General features: G+C 43.1%; 2 protein-coding genes across 4 annotated transcripts in view; one reads left to right on the top strand and one right to left on the bottom strand.

Annotated features, from left to right (window-relative positions):
* M6PR (mannose-6-phosphate receptor, cation dependent) overlaps positions 1 to 19,319 on the bottom strand; it is a 25,736-nt gene extending 6,417 nt beyond the window's left edge. The window contains exons 1-5 of one of the 3 annotated variants that reach the window (XM_087711110.1): positions 19,240 to 19,319; positions 13,468 to 13,626; positions 5,227 to 5,393; positions 5,016 to 5,125; positions 4,210 to 4,358 (exon numbers count right to left, since the gene is read on the bottom strand). In XM_087711110.1, the coding sequence (XP_087567236.1) occupies positions 4,210 to 4,358; positions 5,016 to 5,125; positions 5,227 to 5,393; positions 13,468 to 13,625 (584 nt within the window). In that variant the 5' untranslated portion in view covers position 13,626; positions 19,240 to 19,319. Of the gene's footprint in view, positions 1 to 4,209; positions 4,359 to 5,015; positions 5,126 to 5,226; positions 5,394 to 13,467; positions 13,627 to 16,681; positions 16,834 to 19,239 lie in introns of those variants that run through there. The other 2 variants (XM_014074986.2, XM_087711109.1) reach the window with 2 other exon arrangements.
* The window catches only part of TMEM52B (transmembrane protein 52B), a 22,186-nt gene continuing 16,735 nt past the window's right edge, over positions 19,225 to 24,675 (top strand). Inside the window, exon 1 of the mRNA XM_087711111.1 lies at positions 19,225 to 19,356. The gene's annotated coding sequence lies outside the window, so the exon portion shown is untranslated. The remainder of the gene's footprint in view (positions 19,357 to 24,675) is intronic.

Below are 24,675 nucleotides of genomic sequence, written 5' to 3'. Positions count from 1 at the left end.
AAAACGTTTGGGGGCTGCTGCCGCCGCTGCCCAGCATGGCTGAGATGAAGATGCTGCTGTATTCTGCAGTCCCTCCACCTGATTCCCACTGTCATCATCTCTGCTTCCCTGACCACCAGTGGGCCTTTGAACAGCCCACGGCTGCCGGCCATTTCCCCTCCAGCCTCCTCTGCCTTCGCAGCCCGGATAAAGTGTGGCAAGGCAAAGAAGGCAGCAAAGTCAGTTGGGAGAGGCAGAGGGTGGCAGTGGAATACAGCAGCATCTTGGCCCTGCTATGAAAGATGCCCCAAAAGGGCAGAGATGGGGGGAGACAGGCAGGTGCAGGGAATTCAAGCAGAGAGTTTGTGCAGGTCAAGAGAATGTGACGATGAATTGCAACAATTGTAAATGTGTGCTGGTGCCAAGCATCCAAAATTAGATACGTAAGTGGAGATACTGCAACTTTGAGGACTTGTAAGAGCATTTCTTCGGTGCCACTGTAAATGATCGCAGAATGAGTGGTTGTAACCCAAGGACTACCTGCACTATCTTTTACTGTAGTCACATGAGGTAACAAATACGATAAAATGTGTGTCAATCACAGATTAGAACAGGATCAGGTTTGGTGACCTTAAAAACCAATTGGCATGACTGCATCTCACCTGGTTTCTGACTGAAACAGTGGGGCTGAGGATAGGGACCAATGTGGAGACTATCCAGTACATTGTGGCCCCGGGGATGACCAAGGCCGTGATCATGGGACTTGCATAGTTCAAGAAGTGGAATCCCTCCATAGATTGGAAGTGGAACCGGTTGAAAGTGCGGAAAAACTTTCCAGCCTGGAAGCAGGTGGTGAAAGTGACAAGGAGCCGCCACAAGCCACAAATGAGAAAAGCAGAATTTGCTGGGAACGGTTGGGTGTGGGAGGAGCCAGGTCCATCACTCCCTAAAGAGGACCTGGCCAAAGTGTTCGATAAAAGGGAGTCTACTTCTGTCCCATCAGCCAACAGACTGCAATCAAGGGAGCTAAAATGCCAAACTTAAATAGTACTCTATGACGCCCTGGGAAATGGAAGAAGTCCAGTCATTCATCGACAAAAATTTAGCCAGGGGAGGGGAGCCAACGTCACAACGTTACATTGTGCGGACTCGACAGTCCAAATCCGCCGATGACACTTTTGCCCCTGGACGGTCCAGCAGGACCTAAACTGTCCCGAAGAGACGGTGACTGGGAAGACAAGACCTTGCTGGTCACAGGGACATCACAAAGTCCCTGATCGACCCAAGGGAAGTGCTTCCAACCGGCAGCAAACAGGCAGCGCCCCCGGCTGACATAGTTGGAGACAGCTCCAGAAAGAGAAGTGAAAGTGTTCCATCTGGTGAGGTTTTTTTTCTTTTCTTTTAGAAGATTGCCCTAAGAAACTCTTTTCTTAAGCTAAATTAGTCCCTTAAGCAAGAACAAAGCGGCCTATTTAATCCCTATTGGACTGCCTTAGAAAGTTTTTTGCTCTTGCCTGTAACAATGTTTTGTGGATTGAAGTGATTGCAACGTTTCTTGTTTCTTCGCTTGAGGTGAAGGGATCTTTTTTTCTCTATTTCTTTTTACTACTTTAACTTTTTTGGCTTAAAGTAAAACTTTTTTTACTTTAATAAATTTCTCCTTCTATTTGTTACAATATCATATTAAAGATACTTAAGGAAAAAGTTTTTAAAATAGTTGAATCTGCCACTTGGAAGCCCAAGTCTGAAGTTTTTTTTTTCCTTTTGCTGTTGTAACAATGTATCCTTTGTTCACTCTTATCTGACTACACTGACTTTGCAACAGAAGGGTTTGGAACTTGTTTTTAAAACCTGATAAAGACCCAAGGTCACAAATAGTGTTCTGCTGCTGCGTGTGGAAAATATTTTGGCAAGAATTGGAAAAGAGAAGAAAAAGATTAGAACTCTTCTTCTTTGAAAACCAAAAAGAACATTTAAAATAAAAATAGATATATTCTTCAAAATTTGTGACAGGCTAGAGTGGCAGAAAGTACCAAATTCCTTTCTTTGCTTTTTCTTTATATTTCTTTTTACTCTAAAAAATGGAGCAATACTCAGATGAAGAAAACTTGATAATTCAAAACATTTTGGCTGGACTTCAAAACATCTCAGAAGGACTTGAGAGATTTGACAAGAAATGGGACAGACTATGGGGTATCACAAAAAAGATGATGGGGTTGCAGCCCCAGAAATTAAAGAAGCGAATGAAAATACAGAAAACAAAGATAAGAAGTTAGATGAACTTATTAATGGAGTAAACATGAGTGAAGGTGGATAGAACGGAAGCTGGAAAAGTGACTTTTATAATTCCGTGCTTCACCCCAAACTCCAAGATGCAGGAGAAAAAGAAAGAGCAAAAAAGATGGAGTTAATAAGACAAATCTATTCAGAAATAAACCTGACAACCAAAGTTAAGCTTACATTGATAACAATTCAAGGGCAACAAAACTACATGAGAGATCGTTTAAGCTACAAAGTGCGGAGAGAAGTCTTAAACCCTGGAAAGAGAATCAACACAACAGCTGGCAAGAGAAGAAAGACCATTTTGTTACTGGAAAGACACTGGTTAATAATGCTAGTTGATGAAAAAAAGTTAGTTAATTATTGATGATTAATAAGTAGAGATTTTAGTACTTTATAGACTGTTCTAGATTACCATTGAATGTTTATTCGTTAACATATAATTTACTATGATACTAATAGTGAAATGATAACCTTAGTTAGGATAAATAACCAGGCCATAGAAATGCTAATGTATATTTTTGGTGATTGTTAAGTAGAAATGTTAACATCTCTTAGATTGTCTTAGATGTCTTAATGTTTATTTTCTTAGCACGTAATTAACTAATTTGGGATTGAGGGAAAAATCCTATAAATCTTATTAATAAATCATTGTTTAAAGACGGCTATAAAGGTATATTGTGTGGGCTGGAGAGGAGAGGTGAGATAAATAGTAAATAACTTTTAGTCAACTACAATAATAAGGAAATGTTAATGAATAATATTTAATGATACATACAGGTGTGTTACAGGGAGGGGAATGCTAGAGATCTTATTTAACTGAAATAGTTTTAGAATATGTCATAAAGGTGTAATGTTATTGGAGATCTATTGAAACTGCAAATGAATGCCAGTAGGTGGTTGTGTCTTTAAATATAAATAATTCTAGATAAAAACATGTTTAAATAATGGTAACTGAATGAGAATTATTCAGTACAGGGATAGTAAAATACATATTTTTTCTTTCTTGACTTAAAATGTACAACTTGATTTGAATGAAGTATGTGTAAGGATTGTGGAAGAAATGCACGGAATATATTTGTAACCAATCGATATGTTTTCTACAAGATGTAACGAAAGATGATTTTTGTGTGTGTGTGTTTTCTGTTTAACTAAAACAATAAAAACAATTTTCTCAAAAAAAAAAAAAAAATTAGCCAGGGGCTTCAGTTGACCAAGTCCCGCATGGGTGCCACTGTTTTCTGACAAAAAAAAATGGCTCTATTAGACTGTGCATGGACTAGTGTGGACTTAATGCCATCTGTGTGGAAAATGTGCCTCCTTACGTTGATGAACAACATACTGGGCCACTTGACCTAGGAGAGATTTTCCACCAAATTGGACTTAAGGGGGGGGGGGATTACCAAGGAGTGTAGATTAAGAAGGGAGATGAATGGAAAATGGCACATTGGAGCAATACCTCCGCTGTTACATGAACTACCAGCAAGATATCTCAGCTGAACTCTTACCCTTTGCTGAGGTTGCCTACATTAATTCAGTACACAGTAGTTCTGGATTCACACCATTCCCAAATGGCCACTGGCCTGGACTTTGTCCCTATGCCAGAACTCCCTCAACACACACCCCTCAACTGTCATTAACCAATTGTATTCGAGCCCTGCAGAACATCTTCTAGCCCATGGTCCACAAAGCACTTAAATTACAGTTAAATTACAAGTGTTTCTTGAATGGGAATAACTTAATGAACCAGGATCATTTATGTAAATCTCTCACGTGGCCTTTAGTAATCAGGCATTACTAAAATCTCTACTTAATTAGTTTTATGATGCCAAGTTGCTATTTTAAAATGGTTTGATTTTGAATGCTTTTCTACCCTTAAAATTATTATGGTAAATTGTTGGAAGCTGTTTAACTCAGAAAAGAACTATTAATTATTTCAAAGCAACTTACGTGATAAGCAGTATAGAGCCAACACTGAGGTGATGGTGTGCATTTTGGTGCAATTCTTCCGGGGGACAAGCCAAGCTGCTCTCTAACTCAAAAACGTAGGAGCATTGCTTTATCTTCTCCCTCTCCTCTGCCACCATGGTGAAACCAGCCTGTTTAGAGAGGATAAGATATGTCTAATGGCATACTCATCAATGCTCAACCGCTCCCTCCTCTCGAGATATTCAGCAAGAGTGCCCCACAATTCTCACAGTCCTATTGTGGCCTGATTCATACACATGGCATGCTGACTGAAACTACAAAGAGGTCGTTCCGCACAATTCTAGAGAGCTGCAGATTCCATTTCCTTAGGCTAAGGCATTACTAAAAAGTTCTAATGTAGTTTCCTCTTTGATGCGCCTTTTTCTTAATGCTCTCAATACGGGAAACGTTACCCTGTTTCCCCGAAAATAAGCCCTCCCCAAAAATATTGCAACACAGCAGCAGCCATGAGGTGACCATGCTTAACCACCTCCTGCACCTCAAAAATAATAAGATCTCTGTGAAAATAAGGCCAAGCACTTATTTCGTGGGTCAAAAGAAAATAAGACCCTGTCTTACACAATTCAGTACATGCTGTAATTTGATATGTAATATATAATTTTGATATGTAATTTTCATGTGAAATGCATAGCTTTTGTTTACTAATCAACTTCAGCTCTGATATTATGCAGCGTGTAACCAATACTACAAATAGCATGGTAAGGGCTGAGTTATGTACTAGTTTTCTTTAACATAATTCATTGTTACTGTCCCATTCTTGTACTCACTGCTAATGTTGTTCGGTTGCAGATAATCATTACTAAAGCTTTCCTGCGTTCCTTTGTGCAATGATCTTCATAGGGATCGCCACCCTGATAGATCAGCATAATCCAGGTAGCTGCCAAATTAGAAATATAAGAGATTCAGTGATGCCTGAGCCTAATGACAAGAACGCTCCTCAATAGATCTCAATAGATCTCAATAGAAAGTACGTCTTACTTCCATTTGCAAGGTGGGTCTCATTGATTCGTCCTATTACTTTTTCTTTGTTGTCTGTCTTGCTGATCTGCACCAGGCCAGAATTGGACATATTGTGGAAGACTTCCCGACATATCCTCAGTCTGTAAATGTAGTGGCCCTCATTGGTCTTGCTTTCTGTTTCAAAACTGCAAAAGAAATGCCAATTTACAACGTGTAATATAAAATCAGGACTGGATGTGACCTCAGAGGTCTTCTAGTCCAATCCCCTGCTCAAGGTAGGAGTTTTATATATGATTCCAGTCAAATTGTTGTCCAAACTATTTTTGAAAACTAGCACCTACATTTACACAGTTTACCCTCATTTACACATTTACAACCACTTTTATACCAATATATGAAAATAAAAACAGTAAGAAAACTAGCAATATTTGCCTGGAATATTTCTTATAATGCTAATTTTATCTTTGCCTCTCAAATGAATGAATAATTAATAGCCAGAATAGTGTCAACCAAAAAACCCTGAAATATCACATTGGCATAACTATTCAGATCCTTTGTAACAACACTTGAAATTTAGCTCCCATGTCTCCCATTTCTCCTAATGGTTACCGACATGTTTCTATACCTTGATTGGAGTTGACCTTTGGTAAATTTAATTGATTGGACATGATTTGGAAAGGCACACACCTCTCCATAGAAGGTCTCACAGCTGACAATGCATACTACAACAGAGCAAAACCATAAGGTCAAAGGAAGTGCCTAGAGAGCTCAAAGACAGGATTATTGCAAGGCATAGATCTGGGGAAGGCTACAATAAAGTTTCTGCTGCACTGATGGCTCCTTTTTTTTAAAAGAAAGTTTTTATTTTTAGACCGACGTAGACAAATATAAAACATAAAAGCCATCTTCAGTTACATACAGTGTGTCGATTGGTTGCAAGGTTTTTGTGCATCCTTTCCACAGTCATCACTTACAATTTATATGAAATCACATATTATCAAATCAAATATATTTGTATACATTATTATCATTATACCTCATTTATTTGACTATCACTATTATTCCATTTTAAACGAGAAATACTAGGTATTGGATTCATTTATATTATAACAATTCATTACATTATCTTAAATCTATCCAATAATAATATATCTTTATGTTATATTCTGTATCATTCTATTATTATTGTATTATAACATTCTCTAATGTCTTTCATTTCCATGTTTTTTTATCTAACCACTGATAAAATAAATCCCATATCTTATAAAATTGTTTATCTTTTTGTTCTCGAATTTCAAATGTCAATTTACTCATTTCAGCACATTCCATTATTTTGTGAATAACTTCCTCGCATTGGTATTTTCTCATTTTTCCAATTTTTAGCAAATACAATTCTAGCTGCTGTTAATACATTTACAATCAAATATTTCAATTCTCTATTGTATGTTTCCAGCATGATTCCCCCCCCCAAAAAAATCTCTGATTTAAAGTTTATGTTTTTGTATCATTTTTTCCAACCAAGTGTGGATTTTAGTCCAATATCTTTTAGCTTCTATGCATATCCACCACATATGGTAATATGAACCCGTTATCTTATGACATTTCCAACACTTTTCCGATTTATTCTTGAACGTTCTTGCTATTCTCATCGGGGGTAAGTGCCACCTGTAAAACATCTTATACAAATTTTCTTTATATGCTGTTGACATTGTCATTTTATAATTTTGAGACCACAATTTCTGCCAATTCTGTAAGTCAATCCCATGTCCAAAGTTTTTCCCCCAAGCAATCATAGATTCTTTAACTTGTTCCTCTTCTAGCTTAACCTCTAATAAGTATCCATATAGTTTTTTAATTACCTTTTCATCAGTACCTATCAAAATTTTATCTCAGTCATTTTATCATGGAAGCCTTCCATTTTAAGATCTTTATCGTATCTAGAATATATTTGCACGTATGAAAACCAGTTCATCTTTATACCTTGCTGTTCCAATTCTTGCACAGATTTAAGTTCACCTTTTGCATTCAATATTTCATCATATCTAACTGTTTGTTTCTTTTTGTATGTTATTGGATATGAAAATGCTTCAATAGTTGATAACCAGACTGGAATTTTTAAATAATGTTGCCTTTTAATCTTCTCCCAATTTAATAGCAAAGCCTCACGTATGTAATATCTTCTAAAATACCCCTGCGTTTTAATTCCCTTGTACCATAAGAAAGCATGCCATCCCAATAGCAAATCATGTCCTTTTACATTCAATAATCTAGAATGTCTTAATGTTATCCATTCTTTCTCCCACATCAAGCTTGTTGCCTGGTAGTATAACTCCCAGTTAGGTAGTCCAAATCCTCCTCTTGTTCTAGCATCTTGTAACAATTTTAATTTTATTCTTGCTTTCTTTCCCTGCCAAATATACTTCAACACTATTTTATTTAAATTGTCAAAATAATCTTTCCCTAATCTAATTGGAATTGTCTGGAACAAATATAAAATCCTGGGTAGTATATTCATCTTGACTGTTGATATTCTCCCTATTATTGATAGTTGTAAATTTTCCCATTTTGCCAAATCTGTCGCGATCTGTTGTTTGAGTTTATGGTAATTGTTCACTCTAAGTGTACTACATCTTGCTGTCAAATACATCCCCAAATACTTGACCTTATTAGGGACTTGTATCTTCAAAGCTTCTGCCAATTCTTCCTTTTGTCTTAATAACATGTTCTTTGTCAAAATCTTTGTTTTGTCTTTATTTTCAAACCTGCTACTTTTCCATATTCCTCTATTGTTTCTGTCAATTTAGGTGCAGTTTCTAGTGGACCCTCAAGGATGAAGACCAGGTCATCTGCAAATGCTTGCAATTTATATTCTTTCTTTTTAATTTTCATTCCTTTTATGTATTTTTCTTCTCTGATGTTTCTATTTAGGACTTCTAATGTTAAGACGAACAACAGAGGCAATAGTGGACAACCTTGTCTTGTCCCTTTCCTTATTTCAATAGAGTCTGTCAGTTCTCCGTTTATCATTATCTTTGCTGTTTCTTTGGGGTATATAGTTTGTATGGCTTGGGTGAATTTCTTACCAAAGCCCATCTGTTCCACCTGTAACAACACAAATCGCCAATTCACATTGTCAAAAGCTTTCTGTGCATCTAAGAACATCAAAGCCATTTGTTTTTCAGGATGTGCCTCATAATATTCCAAAGTGTCCAGAATTATTCTCATATTATCTTTAATTTGTCTCTTTGGTGGAAACTCATTTTGATCAGGGTGAATAAAGTTGTTTAAATATTTTTGAGTTGTTCTGCCAATATTGAAGCAAATATAGTCTTGAGTTTAGCAGAGAAATACGTCTATAATTCTTGATTTGAAGTGGGTCAGCCTTCTCTTTTGGCACAAGTGTAATATATGCTTCTGATCACGATTTGGGTATCCTCATCTTTGTCATAACCTCATTCATAACTTCTAGTAATGGAAGACACAACGATTCCTGCAACGTCTTATAGAATTCCACTGGCAGTCCACCTGGACCTGGAGCCGTTCCATTGTTTTGTTTTTTAAGTCTTTCAGTTAACTCCATCATCGTTATATTGCCTTCTAGCATCATTTCAGTTTCTTTAGGTATCTGGGGCAAGTTCACTTTCTGTAAATATTGTTTAGCTCCTCCCTCTTCTATATTCTCTTATTCATACAATTTCCCATAGTAATCTTGTATAATTTTTTTCTTCTCTTCATTTCCATGACAAATTTGCCCTTGATCATCTATTAATTGCAGCATTTTTCTTGATTTTCTCTTTTTTTCAGTTTATACGCTAACCATCTGCCTGGTTTATTTGCATTTTCAAAGTAATTCTGTTTAGCACCTCTAATTTTTTTGTGCCAATTCCTCCTTTTCCATTAACCCCTTTTTATGTCTAATTGTGTCCATTTTTATTTTAATGTCCTTTTTTTTGTGGAGATTTCTGTAACTTTTTTTCAAAGTCTCTTGTAGTCATCGTCTAGTATTTTGAAGGCTTGTCTTTTCTTTGTATAGTCTATTAACAAGCCTCTGGCGTAGGCCTTCATTGTGTCCCAAAGATTCTGCTTTGATGTCTTTTCTTTTCTGTTTTCTTTGAAAAATGCCAGTTCTTCCTCCATTTTCTGTACAAAGTCGTTTTCTTTTAATATAGCATTGTTTAGCCTCCAACACTGATGGTTCCTAAGAGTACAGCAGCCCCCATAATTCTCAGAGGAGGGGCTTTAGTGAGAGGTGACCAAGAACCCAATGGTCACTCTGACTGAGCTCCAGAGATCCTGTGTGGAGATGGGACAGAGTTCCAGAAGGACAACCATTACTGCAGCCCTCCACCCACCTTCGAGACCGCCTACTGCCACATACCTCCCAGCGGCCAGTAAGATCCCAGATTGGGCCTCCTTCAGATGCCGTCAGCCAGACAGTGTCGGCTGGGGGCCCCCCGGAGGAGAGCCTTCTCTGTGGCTGCTCCGACCCTTTGGAATCAGCTACCCCCAGAGGTCCGGACCTCACCCACTCTCATGGCCTTCAGGAAAGCTGTAAAAACCTGGCTGTTCCTGCAGGGCTGGGGCTGTTGACCTCCCTGTTGAGGTCCAGCCCCGATTAGAATGAATGTATGTGGTGTTGCGATTTTAAACCTTTTTTTTCTCTCGTTATGTGTTCGTTATGTGTCTTTTTTCCCCTCTTTTTTGTAAGCCGCCCGGAGTCCTTCGGGATTGGGCGGCATATACATTTTATAAATAATAATAAAATAATAATAATAATCTGGGCTTTATGGCAGTGGCTGGATGGAAGCCTCTCCTCAGTGCAAAACAGATGAAAGCCCACTTGGAGTTTGCAAAAAAGCACCCGGAGGACTCTCAGACTGTGAAGAGCAAGATTCTCTGGTCTGATGAAGCCAAGAGTAAACCGTTTGACCTCAATTCTAAACGTCATGTCTGGAGGAAACCAGGCACCTCTCATCACCTGCCCAATATCATCCCAACAATGAAGCATGCTGGTGGTAGCATCATGCTGTGCGGGTGTTTTTCACATCATGGACTGGGAGACTGGTCAGGATTGAGGGAAAGCTGAATGTAGCAAGGCACAGGGATATCTTAAATGTAAATCTGGTCCAGAGCACTCGGGACCTCAGACTGGGTCGAAGTTTCACTTTCCAACATGACAACAATCCTAAGCACATATCCAAGACCACACACGAGTGGCTTAGCTACAATTTTGTGAATGTCCTAGAGTGGCCCAGCCAGAGTCCTGAGTTGAACCCTACTGAACATCTCTGGAGGGAGTTAAAAAAGGAAGTCCACCAACGGTTGCCATCCAACCTGACTGAGCTTGAGAGGATTTGCAAGAAAGAATGGCAGAAAACCCCTCAATTGAGGTGTGCAATTCTTATCACATCATACCTAAAATGACTTGATGATATACCTCAACAAAGTACTGAGTAATGGGTCCGAATACTTATGCCAATGCGATATTTCAGGTTTTTCCTTGATAAATTTACAGACATTTCTAAAATTCTGTTTTTACTTTGTCATTGGTTTGGTTTGGTTTGGTTTGGTTTTATTAGTTTTGTATGCCGCCCACTCCCAAAGGACTCCGGGCGGGTTACAATAAAACAGGGAAAGGGGATAAATAAGACGATACAACAAATTAAAATACACAACATTCACAATTGAAGCGGGGCTGGGTATTTCAACAGCCCCCAGCCTGCCGGAACAGCCAGGACTTGGTGGCTTTGGGGAAGGCCGGGAGAGTAGTAAGGGTCCGGATCTCCACCGGGAGCTCGTTCCAGAGGGCCGGAGCAGCCACAGAGAAGGCCCCCCGGGGGGTCGCCAGCCGACATTGGCTGGCAGATGGAACCCGGAGAAGGCCAAGCCTGTGCGATCGAATCGGTCTTTGGGAGGTAATTGGCAGGAGGCGGTCTCTCAGGTACCCAGGTCTGATGCCATGCAGGGCTTTATAAGTAACAACTAGCACCTTGAAGCGTGTCCGGAGACCAATGGGCAGCCAGTGCAGCTCGCGGAGGATAGGTGTAATGTGGGTGTACCTAGGTGCACCCACAATCGCTCGCGCAGCTGCATTCTGGACTAGTTGAAGTCTTCGAACACTCTTCAAGGGCAGCCCCATGTAAAGCGCGTTATAGTAATCCAATCTTGAGGTGACGAGGGCGTGAGTGACTATCTGAAGTGCCTCCCGGTCCAGGTAGGGTCGCAATTGGTGCACCAGGCGGACCTGGGCAAAGATCCCCCTGGTCACAGCTGACAAATAGTGATCTAAAGTCAGCTGTGGATCAAGGAGGACTCCCAAATTGCGAACCCTCTCTGAGGGGCGTATAATTTCACCCCCCAGACTGAGAGATGGAATAATTAGCCAATCATTGGGAGGGAGCATCAATAGCCATTCAGTCTTGTCGGGATTGAGTGCAAGCTTGTTCGTTCCCATCCAGATCCTGACAGCCTCCAGGACCTGGCACATCACTTCTACTGCTTCACTGAGTTGGCACGGGGCGGACAGATACAATTGTATATCGTCCGCATATTGATGGTATTTAATCCCGTGCCATCGTATGATCTCACCCAGCGGCATCATGTAGATGTTAAATAGGAGCGGGGACAGGACCGAATCCTGCGGCACCCCATAGTTGAGGGACCTAGGGGTCGACCTCTGCCCTCCAACCAACACCGACTGCAACCTGTCTGAGAGGTAGGAGGAGAACCACCGAAGAACGGTGCTTCCCACTCCCACCTCTCGCAACCGCCGCAGAAGGATACCATGGTCGATGGTATCGAAGGCCGCTGAGAGGTCAAGGAGCACTAGGATAGAGGAGTGACCCCTATCCCTGGCACGCCAGAGATCATCGATCAGCGCGACCAAAGCAGTTTCCGTGCTGTAGCCAGGCCTGAAACCGGACTGAAAGGGATCCAGATAATCGGTTTCATCCAAGGACCGTCGGAGTTGAGAGGCCACCACTTTCTCAACAACCTTCCCTACAAAGGGGAGCTTGGAGACTGGACGATAGTTGCTCAAAATGGCTGGGTCCAGAGACGATTTCTTCAGGAGGGGTCTCACCACCGCATCCTTTAGGAGGAGCGGGAAGTATCCCTCCCGGAGAGAGGTGTTAATTATCTTCTGGATCCAGCCACGTGTCACCTCCCTGCTGGTCGAAACCAGCCAGGAGGGGCACGGGTCCAGTATACAGGTGGAGGCACTCACCGCTCCCATGGCCTTGTCCACTTCCTCAGGAGCCACAAGTTGAAACCCGCTCCATAAGCGCCGCTCAAGACCTTCCCCCGGTACCTCGGCTGGTACCGTGCAATTGGAGTCCAGGTCTGTCCGAATGTGAGCGACTTTAAATACTGAACAAATTCCTTTGTTCAGGAAGTGATCAGACCATGACAAGGGCAAGATCTTAGTACCCCTCAACTCTAGATCACGCCTCCACTGCTCCGAGAGGAATACGAGGTCAAGTGTGTGACCTGCTGAGTGAGTCGAACCCCGGATTACTTGGGTCAAGTCCATGGCTGTCATGGAAGCCATGAACTCCTGCGCCCCATCAGAGCGTTCACCGAGCGTAGGCAGGTTGAAATTCCCCAGCACCATAAGCCTGGGGAACTCTACCGCCAGCTCGGCTACTGACTTGAGGAGCAAGGGGAGGGCTGTTGCAACGCTGTTGGGAGGTAAGTACGTTAACAACAAGCCCATAATGTCATTATGGGATTCTGAGTGTAGATTAATGAGGAAAAAATGAATTTCAACAACTGTAGAATCAGGTTGCAACATAACAAAATTACAAAAGTGAAGGGGGTCTGAATATCTTCTGAATGCACTGTGTATTAAAATATAAAATATGTTACTTGTATAAATTTCCTTTATATTTTTTTCAGATTTGGTATCTGGGAAGTATGGAAACACTGAGAAAGGATTAAAATTAGCATGATATGTGAAGATAAAACATCTAAGGAGGTTACATAAAGACAGGATAACCTTTATTTTCAATAGCCACATGAAAACCAGAATCTTGGGTATGGAGATGTTGCAGATTTCTAAAAGCATTTTTTTCTCAAAGTAGAACTTTGAGCAAAGTTGAAATTATGAGCAAGTACTAATCTTATATCGATCTCTATTAATTGGCTCTGATATTCAGCATATTTTCTTGTCTCACTACAATGCTTCCAACTTCTGTCATTTAAAGGAGTGCAACATTCCCTAGTCTTATTTCTTTGATCTAAAATTTATTGACACTGTACCTTTGATTGAAAAGTGGCTTCAATCTGTTCATCAATGCTAATTCTTTTGAGGATTCTTGTTCCCGTTCCCCAAGAAGGTCACACGTCTTTTCTTCTGCCATCACAGCGATTATAATGGCTAGTATCACAGCATGGCAGAAAGCAGGAACCAGGAACATTCTATAAACAGCAGTTTATACAGTTTATAAGTAAGGAAAATAAGTTTTAAAAAACTACTAATATATCTGTTAATGCTTCTGACACATAAATTCTGAATTAAGCAAACTATTTCAGGCTTCACAACTCCAAATTGAAAAAAGAATAGAAAAAGAATATGGAGCATTACTGGTCTCACAAAAATAATCTGAAATGAGATACTTCTGAAACAAAAGGGAAATTATGTTTATGGAATGGAAATTTCAATTGCTGTATGATATCAATATCCTTGCCACACTTTCCTTAGTGTCCTTTAATGGAGAGAGGAAAGCCAGTTTAATTAGATGGTTTCTCTTTCTCACAAAATCCATACTATCCTCTGCAGGAGGATAGCAGTGAAGAAAATACCAAGACCAATTTCAGGTGGTTACTCAGCTGGACCCCTTGCAAGGTCTCTGTGGTAGAACATCTAAAAAATTATTTTTTGAAGCAGTTGTGGGAGAGGCTTGAGGTGTCAAAATCTAAAAAACCTGGCGAAAGCTGTAGTGCAGAGAATTTCAAGGCAGAAATTGTTCAAACCACTATACTTGTTAGTTGCTGTAATCAGTGTTATATTTTATCGACTGAAATTGAGACTTATTATTGTATATTAGTGAGGTGCAATTTCTGCAGATCTCCTGTATGATAAAGTAGAGAATGATGGAATGTTTGGCATTAGAAAATTGACCACAATCTGGGAGCCTAACATACTCACAATCTTATTCTTATGCTAGGCGTTTTATAAAGCTTTTTACTGGCATTTCTGTTTTTTTGCTCTACCCTTCCATTTTATTGATGGAATCCATAACTACTAGCTTTGGAAGGCCAGTAAATGAACAATTATTCTGGACAAGGAAATAAACTGGTACTACTGGAAGACATATAAAGAAATTAATTTGATAGAGCCCTGGATTGTACAAAGCCTTTTAAACTTGTATTTTACAAGTTTGCAACTCTGCAGAGTTCAGAAACTGGAAAAGCCTATGCAATAGATATTCCAATACAAATACACTGTGGGCACAATTTTTAGGCAAATGTGTATTTTGATTATATCATTATTTTCATGTATATTTTCCACCTCCAAGCTGTATAAAGTTGAGTGCTTAGTGGATATAAACATATCAGGTGAGATGCATTTGTGTAATGAGGGAGGGTGTGGTCTAAGAAGATCAATACCCTATATCAAGGTGTCCATACCTATTAGGCAGCTTCTTTTCCTCAGGCAAAATGGGCCAAAAAAGAGATTTAACTGATTCTGAAGTCAAAAATGAAATCTTTCAGAGGGATGCAGCACTCTTGAATAAGATATTGGGACCATCAAATGTTTTGTTGCAAATAGTCAACAGGATTGCAAGAAAAAAAGCTGCATATTAACTGCGGAAGATTTGAGAAGAATCAAATGTGAATCAGCTCTATTCTGATTCTGAAGTTCTTCTTTTTGACAGAGGATTGGTTGGCCACATTCATCTTTCAATATAATAATCATAAAGAACAGCTCTGGAGACTTCAGACATCAATTTCTTTTGTGTAAGCAGTTTGATATCTATGGATACCAGGACACCTATTGAAACTATTCTCTGCACTCGGCAACTCCTCTTTTCCTAAAGTAATATTTTTTTTAAAAAAGCTGAATTTCAAATAAAAAGCCAGTTTCTATCTCTATTCATACAAATTCTTATAGTTACATAGGTATTCTTAGAAAAATGCTGCTCACTGCCCTTTGTAAGTGATTGCACTTGAGGGGGAAAAAAGAGGCAAAGTTGGGAGGGGGTTAGTGGTAGAAAAATGACATATAAAGTTTTCTTATGGGAAATATTTTCAATTCAATGCACTCATCACAGTAAAAAAAAAAACACCACTGATAGCTCTCAAAATTTCACAACTACTGTCTTCATGCACAACAGCCAAAAATTTATATTGGGATTTTAAAATATGAATTGTCTGTCCATTAGCAATGCAAAAATGGATTGGCAAGGCTGATAACCTCCGATTTGGCCACGTGGTGGTGAATAGTAGTAGTTATAACTCTACGCAAAACGCATCACAAAGGTCTAATTGCATTTTTAAAAACCCTGCTTAAATCTGTGTACATACACATCCTGCGTAAAGGAAATAAATATATGCAACAACCGAGGCAATCAACACAGACTACAATTGTTGGCCGAGCAGGGACAAAAAGAGACAAGTTATTGAAGCCTGGGAAATGAATCCTTAAGTCGGTTAATAAAGGTGCTGATTTACCACCAGCCTTCCAGGTACTCTGAAGCTGAGGGAACAGTGGCACAAGGAAACAATTAACAGCCGTCCATTAACACCCTAATTAACCGACGGTTCCTTGTTCTTAGTTTTTACTATGAAGAGAAATATGACCAAGCGCGAAGGAAACTCTCCAAGGCTAAGCAGGCTGCAATCTCCAAATACTCGGGGTGGCACATTGCGCCTTTCAGAGTGAGAGAGAGAGAGGCGCGCTTTGTCCTCCTACGCGAGACGCGTCTTCTCAGGAGAAGTTTCCCCTCCCCTGATTCACTTTAAGGCCAAACTGGACGCAATCAGGTGGAAGAAAGAACGCAGCAACAGGGCAGCAGCTCTTTCCTCCTCGAGGGCTCACAATGCAGGCTGGGATCTTCCCTGTGAGACGCAAATGTCTCTGGCTGCTACGTCCTCCTCCTCCTCCTCCTCCTCCTCCGGCTCCACAACCAAAACTACACCAGGCCGCCCAAACGGCCCACCGCTTTAGGCAGCGCGTGCAGCTCCTCCGCGGGAGCACCGGGCACTTTGCGTGACTCCTTTTCCACCGTGGAGCCCGCGGGAGAAACAGCTGCGGGAGTCCCAGGGCTCTTCTAAGCGCCCGCAGAGGCAGCAGAAAACGAGGAACGGAAAAGCCCGGCGGAGGAAGGAGCCCTTCACCTGGGGCTGCCTAACACGCGTCGAGACCCCCGCCTCACGCCGACACCCTCCTGCTTCTTCTTCGGGCAAAAGCCCCGAATCCTTCACGGAGCCCTTTCGCCCTCCTCCCCCCACCGCCGCCGCCGTTCCCTACCGGTACCTGGAGAGGAAACCGAAACCCAGCGAGGAGCAACCTGCGCTCATCCTCCGAGGCTTTCCGGATACCGGAACCAATGTAACGGGGGGGGGAGGAGTAACCATCGTCCCAGCGAGAGGATTGGCTCCGACCAGCAGTTTCCTCTAATCAGAGACAATATACGCCCGGATGGTCCGCCCCCGGGTCTTTCTCGGCCAATAGAAAGTGAGGATGGCCCGCTCTGTAGACGGTGCTCTGCCTCCAGTCCCCTGATCACGTGCTCTAATGGGAAAGAGGTTCTCCGTCACGGGGCCCTCACGCGCCTCTTCCCTCGCGGCCGTCCACGAGGGGGGGGGAGGGGCGGGGGGAGGAGGAGGGGGGTCCTCCGGGGGGGAGGGGGGAGGGGTTTGGATTTCAGGTCTCCCTGGCCTGGCACCGGGGGGGGGGTCTCTTTGGGGCGCCCGCGGGTGTCCCGAGTTCCCTTTTGGCTCTGACCGTGGGCGGCCGTGGGAAAAGAGTGGGCGGGGGGGGGGGGCGGGCAGCTTCTCCAGCGAGCAGCTCCTTCTCTTCTGTTGCTGTAGAGCCGCCGTCGTCTTTAGGAACGTTCTCCCTGAGGCCGTAAAGCGTCAACTGGGGCGGGCCTTTCGTTTAACAGATTTAACAGAGTTGGAAGGGACCTTAAAGGTCATCTAGCCCAACCCTCCCCACTCAAGCAGGAGATCCTACGTCATTTCTGACAGACGTCAGCCCAGCCCCTTTGAAAGTCTCAAGGGATGACGGGGCTCCCACAACTTCCGGAGGCAACTTCTTCTCTTCCTTATCGGCTGATGGTTCTCACTCTCAGAAAAATCCCTCCTCGGTCAGTTCCCGTCCCTTGTTCCTTGTCTGGGCTGCAGGTGCTTTGGAAAATAGGCCGACCACCCCCCCCCTTCCCCGGTCCTCTCTGTGGCAAAGCTGGCTGAGGAGCTCTGGGGACTCTTGACCTCCACAAGCCTTAAACGTTGCCAAGGTTGGAGGCCACTGCTATGGAGGACCCCCACTCCCAGGGGATGGGGGGGCTCTTCAAACATAAGTGTCCCCAGGAGATTCACACTGTCACCGTCAATATATTTTTCCCACCTGCCTCTCTGGGATGGGGGCGATTCCAAAAAAATAAATATCCAATACTGCAAATCAGGGGGACCAGACTCACTACAGCGAAACACAATGCTCTTATGGCTATATATATATATATGAACGGATTTCCATTCCCTGGACTATATTTAGCCTGCCCAATACACTCTTCCCTTCTCAGACTAAAAGTTGTTTTTCTCATCCAAGTCTTCAGCCATACGCAGAGGGTCAGCTTCCAGAGTGACACCGGTAAGGCCTCTTCTGCCCCGTATGTTTTTCTGCCCGTTGCCGGTAGGGCAGTTATAGGGGGAGCTTCTTCAAGCATACCGCTAGAGGTCGGGCTTCGTCCTGGTCCGTCTCCCAATACTCATCAGCGGCCGGCTTTACTCAAGTCCAGTCAATCCAAGTCTTGGCTTCCAACACCTTTACTGCAAGTGGAGAACACCTGACCAGAGAACACCTGACCACTTAGGTTTCAAGTTCTCTCCTTCCCAGTGCTTCCCCCCCCATACCCTGCCTCCCACTTGAATATTATGAGTAGAGGTGCTCAGAAATGGTGGACTGAGGGACACACAGTATTTTTGGATTTCTTGTATTTGCTTGTTTAATTCTCCCACAATTTGACTCGCCCATGAGGCCCCTAGTTGACTTTCAGTTATGTTCAACTTCAGGACCTGGGATAGGCCAGAGGGTGGCCGGATTTAGGGCATTTCTCTGTTTCAGTGTCACTTGAGGATTTTGAGTGAGGAGAACTTGATACTTATAAATCCTGGAGTTAGTTATCTATAAATTTCCCTTTGTTTCTAATGCTCCATGAATTGCATGACTGGTATGTCTGGTAATTAGTTGTCCAGAAGTCAATTTATTAGCTTCCTCAATCAGAAGAGCAGTGGCGGCCAGGGTTTTAAGGCAATGTGGCCATCCCTTTGCTGCTCCATCAAGTTAAGCTATGGATTGTTGCGAACATCCCTTTTCTTGAGTCAGGAGGTCAAGCACTATATTACTCTTCGAGTCCACATATATAAATTGAAAGGTTTCTCGAGATTGGGAAGTCCCACAACAGGAGCTTGAGACAATACTAACTTTAAAATCTCAAATGCCTGTTTTTGTTCCTGCATCCAACATTTCAACTGGGTGGGAAAATCTGGAAGCTTTCAGATTCAGATTTTCCCAGATGTGTCAACACGACATCTCTAATGAAGTGGAACTTTGAGGAAAATTAAGCCTCGAGGTTTTATTTTGTTGGGGGTGTTTTTTGGATCCCAGACATTAACCTAAATCTCCCTTTAAAAATACTTTATCAGCTACCCCAAACCTTGAGGTGCTGTCCGGGGTCCTGAGCCCCAGCATCGCCCCCGAACCTGGGCAGCGCGAAGACTCAGGGAAGATGGAGGAAGAGAAGAAGCCCACAGGGGGAGCCATAGATGACAGATTGGGGATCTATGTCGAGACCATCTACTCACCTTCCCAAGCCATGGTGGAAGCCGCAGAAGCTGCTGAGAAGGAACACCAGCTGGGAGCCAGGCACAAAGAGCACCTTTGGGATTCTGAAGCAGGATGAGATGGCCAATTAAATAAAGGTTCGTTTTACAAATGTGCCATTGGGGATGGAAAGGGAAATATAGACAATGGAGTCCAATCTCCTTCCTCAACAGATTGGAAGCAAAGAATAACTCTAGCAAAATGTTGCCTTTTACCTCTTTGGGGAATCATTTTCTTTTTTAAATTATTATTATAGATTTTTTATTTTCCCAATGCAACTCATGCCAAGAGTCATCCACATGTACGTTACATTTTCCACACTTTTAACTTACATATTTGTGATTCCTTATAACTTCTTTAAGCTAAACATTTTATGTACAAATCAATGCATTGACATATATCACTAATGCAGCTTCCTATCTCTTCCATTGACATAATTAACACCTTTTCATAAGTAAAGTTCGGTTGTCTCTCTCTCACCTCTCTTCCTCTTTTTCTCTTCCTCCCTCCTTCCCCCCTTTCTCTCCCTATCTTCTTCCCACTCTCCTTTCTTACTCTCCTCTCTCTCCATCTTTCTCCCTCTCACTTTCTTTCTCCCTTCCCCCCTCTCTCACTCTTTCCTCTTTCCCTCTCATTTCCTTCCTCCTTTTCTTCCTCTCTCTCTCTGACTTCCTCCTTTCCTCTCCTCTTTCTCTCTCTCCCTCTCTGCCTCCCTCCGTCCCTCTCTCCTCCTCCTTGGGAAAAAAGAAATAGCTTGGCAAGAAAGAAAAACGTTTTCCCTCCTCCTGGCTGCTCTGTTGCCCCCCCTCCCCTGCCCTGGATTTTAAACTGAATGCTAGGCTCAGCTCTGCAAGGGAGAGCCCAGACGGAGGGAAATAGCTCGGGAAAAGAATAGATACCTTGGCTGGGCCGTGGGGGAGGTAGCTAGAATAGAAGCAGAGGAAGACTCACCGGGCAGAGATCTGCTGGGCTGTGTGGTTGAGATAAGCGAGGGGACCAGGGAGCAGCAGCAGCACCAGCAGCACCTGTGCCCCATAGGCAGGGGGCTACCTCCAGCACTCCTCTGCCACTCCCCCTTGCCTCTTAGCGCCCCCCCCCCAAGTCATCCCACCACCCCGCAGGGGCAGTACCGCCCACTTTGGGAACCACCGTCCTAGAACATGTAAAGCTGGTGCGGCAAGTCCTGAAGAAACTTCTGGCTGCCAAGCTCTATGCGAAGCTGTCAAAGTGTGAACTCCATAAAACCTCTCTGGATTATCTCAGATATCGTATATCCAGTGAAGGGATAGAGATGGACTCAGGGAAAATGTCTTGGACTGGCAACCCCCGTGGACTCGCAAACAGTTCCATGGTTTCCTTGGCTTCACTAACCTCTATAGGCAACTCATCACAATGTTTGCAGAAGTCGCTCTGCCCCTGACTGAACTGTTAAAAACAGGACTGGCGCCAACAAAGCGAAAGCCAAAGCAATTGTGTGGGCAATGGACTGCCGAAAAGCCTTTGAGAAATTAAAACGGCTCTTTGCCCAAGAGCCCATTTTGCAAACACCCCGACCCAGAGCAGAAATCCATAATGCAGGCAGACACCAGTGATGTAGCTGTAGGGGCACCTTCTGTTGCAGGGAGACCCAAAAGGACAACTCTTGCCTTGTGTTTATGTCTCCAGAAAACCCACCGACACTGAAAGGAGATGGGCCCCTTGGGAGAAAGAAGCTTATGCAGCCACTGGGCGCTGCTCTCATGGAGACATTTCCTAGAAGAGGGGAAGGGCCATGCAAGTTTGGAGTGACCATAAAAACCTCAAAATACTAAAAAGAAAAAAGAAAAACCCCAGAAAGCTGTCTCCAAAACAAGCCCACTGGGGGCTTCAGGAGAGTTAGATTCAAACTGAAGCATATTCCTGCAGAGAAGAACTTGCTAGCAGATGCCTTGTCAAGAAAGCCACAGTTTGACAGTTGGAGGAAGTGATTCATGCCATAATTCCCTCCAAACAAATGGCAGCACAAGTCACCACCAGGCGCCAGACCAGACATCTGGCTGATCCCAACCAGGACAAACTGACTGCTGCACTGAAGGCAGCGATGCCAACTTCCCCCTGGCTTGCTAACAACAAAGACGTCTTAACAATGAGAGAGGGACTAGCCTGGAAAGGATTCAAAATATATCTTCCTGCCAGCTTAAAGCTAAAAGTGCTGCAGCGGAGCCATGATGCAAAGCTGGGAGGCCACTTTGGATTCTTAAAAAATGCTCCACCTTGCCAGATGCCAATTTTGGTGGCCTAAAATGAAGGCAGAAGTAGAGGACTACGTAAAAAGTTGTGCCACTTGCGCAGCCATGAAAATAAGACCAGGCGAGCCTCCTGGGCTACTGCAAAAGGTGGCCTGCCCCAGTTGACCCTGGGAAGAGATTGTAATGGATTTCATCATAGAGCTCCCAGACAGCAGCGGGAAAACAGTAATTTGGACAGTCATCAACTTATTTTCCAAGCAAGCCCACTTTATCGCTTGCTCAAGGTTACTGTCAGCAAAGAAGCTAGTGAAGATGTTTGGTAAGCATATCTACCACCTACACGGTATACCCTGAAGAATCATCTCAGACCGGGGAGTCCAGTCCACCACCAAGTTCTTGAGGGAGTTTCTGAGGTCAATTGGGTCTGCACAAGGACTCAGCTCAGCCTTCCATCCAAGTACAAACAGAGCAGCAGAACGAGAGAATGCAATGGTCGAACAATGCATCTGTTGTTATGTAGATTATGAACAGGACAATCGGTCAGACCTGCTGCCATTTGCCGAAATATAATATAATATAATATAATAAGCAGCACTGAATTAACTCCTTTTCACATTTCCAGTGGCATGGAATTTGTTCCCATGCCTGAGTTGCCCAGAGAGCCCCCCTCCTCCAAAGACATTGGTCTTTGACTGAATAGATGGACGCTGCCAAAAAGGGGTGGGAGAATACAAAAAAAGTTTTGGCAGATGTGGCAGAAGAATACAAGAAACAAGCTGACAAGAACCATTTGCTCCAACCTACCTTCTGTGTGGGATATAAAATATATTGAGGATGCCTAGCAAGAAATTAGGGCCAAAGTTTTTAGGTCCCTTCCAATGTTCCCTCTAATTTTTTTTCAGTATGAGCGGAAAAGTATAGTGTTTGAGCGGCACATTTTCATGCCTGAGCACCTGAATTTTTTTCACAGAAGTCACCTAAGACAACAACGAAATCAGTATTATTTGAAACTCAAAGTTATGTTTATTCAAGGGGCTCGCTTAATTAAAAATAATATCAGTATCACTTAACAACGCTCCTGCTTAGCAACCAAAATGTTGGCTCAGAAAGTCTGACATTTGAAACAAAAAATGGCCTTTAAAGTTGTGGTGTGTTAGGAGCATTTTTATTCCTGCATTTTAAACAAACAAACAAACACACACACACACACACACACACACACACACACACACAGAGGGAAAGATAGGAACTTCGAAGGGTGAATAATTTGAAATGGTAGTTGGAAAAAATAGTGTAAGTAAAATAGTGCTTTATATAATTAATGAACAGGGTTTTTTTTAATAGCTTCTTTTTACATTCATTTCTGTGTTCATTTTCTTGGGAATGAAATTCCTTGAGGCTAACTTAATTTTTGGAAGAAAAAAAATAATGCCTGTAAACCAGCAAGAAATTTAAGACAATCTTTAAAATTTGTATTCGAAGAATTTAACAAGAAGGCATTTCTGTCTGCATCGCTTTCAGCAAACATTTCCTATTTTTACTGCCTTTCATTCACCCACTTTTCACTGATATGTTTATACATATTCATTAAGTGACAGCATTTTGGCAGACAGCATTGCTTTTTCTGCATTACTGTACGAAAATGTCCTGCATCTAAAAATGGCTGATCTGTGGCCTTATCAGTGCTGTGACGAGCCCCCCCCCCCCACCAGAATAACTGCTGCCGCCTCCTCCTCCTCCTCCTCCTCCTCCTCCAACAGCACCACCACATTTGCTGGCCGGCGCTGCAGCTGAGGCGAAGCTGCCAAAGCTCCCGCTGGCGCACCCGCCCATGGCAGCGGCGGCGGTGCCTGCCTCCCGCTCCGCTCGGAACACCTCACCTAAGCAGGGATGCTGGCGGGAGCTTTGGCGGCTTCACCTCAGCCGCAGCGTTGGGCGGCAAATCCGACAGTGCTGTTGGGGGAGGAGGAGGCAGCAGCAGATTCTGTTTCGAGCAGAAATCAGGGCAAGGGATGGGAGGGAAGAAAAGAGCCTGAAGCGCCCTAAGCGATGGGCTTCCGGAAGGCAGAAAGAGGGGGGGGGGAGATACCGGCAGGTTGATCCAGAGGGCATCTAGGAGGGCGGGGAGGCCATTTCTGCCGCCCCCCCCCCAGGCTTCAGGAAGCCTCTGGGGAGAGGAAGTCCATGCGGTCTCTGTCTGTCTGTCTGTCTGTGTGTCTTTGTGTGTGTGTGTGTGTGTGTGTGTGTGTGTCATGTGCAGTTGGGTAGGGAATGGAGTGGACACGTGGGGGACCAATGGGAATTCTTCCTTCTGTAGCGTCATCGGTCTCCGGGCAGAGTTTTCTGCTTGATTTCACCAATCAGAAATCAGAGTTCAGAAAGGAGGGAAGGGGGCTATTTTCAGTACATTTAAAGACGTTAAAAAACACTGCGCTGCACTTTGAAACTTGTGTGCGGTGTTTCTTTGTTACCTGCGCGGCCGCTCACGCGCGCAGCTTAGAGGGAACGCTGGTCCCTTCCCTTCCCAATAGTCAAAATAATTAACCCAGTAACGATTCAGCTCAGTCTGCCTAGAATCCTAGGGAAAATACCTGCAGTTTTTCATTGTAGCCTGCTGAAACTTGTGATTTTGTCTAATTTAAGACTTCAGACCCAACCAACCGCTCCTCCTGTGGTAATACAGGGAGAAACTCACTACGGAGTGGGGAAAAAAAATACTAGACTCTAGATTGTATAGAGGTCATTTGCAATATTTAGTGCATGGGAAGTGGTACCCTTTGTCTGAAGCTACATGGGTGAAAAGTTGGAATGTGAAAGCTGACAAGTTAGTGAAGTAGTTCCATGACAAATTTCCCAATGAGCCAAAGAATCCCCCTGGAGAAGGGAGGTGGGTTAGTTAGTAAATGTTAACCCCCTGCATTATTCTCTTTACAGGACACACTTTTGTTCTGAGGGGAGGCTGCCTGTCATGCCTGCAAGCCATCTTTTCTTTTTGGCCTTCAGACCTGCCAGACTTTCTACTGTGGGAAAATGGGAGGGGGGGATTATATGGAGTTGGGTGATATGTAGCCATAATAACATCCTTCTTGGAAAGTTGTTTCTGCATTACTGAACTCTCAGTTGAATTACTAAAACACACCAATGATATTATTTGCAATATATCACTGATATAAAATTCTATAGCTGGCA

This window comes from Thamnophis sirtalis, unplaced genomic scaffold, assembly GCF_051295495.1.
Source record: "Thamnophis sirtalis isolate CommonGarterSnake01/CBP01778 unplaced genomic scaffold, rThaSir2_p1.2 scaffold_3, whole genome shotgun sequence".
NCBI lineage: Eukaryota > Metazoa > Chordata > Lepidosauria > Squamata > Natricidae > Thamnophis > Thamnophis sirtalis.
Note: the sequence above shows the minus strand (reverse complement) of the source record. Positions and strands in the feature narration are given on the sequence as shown.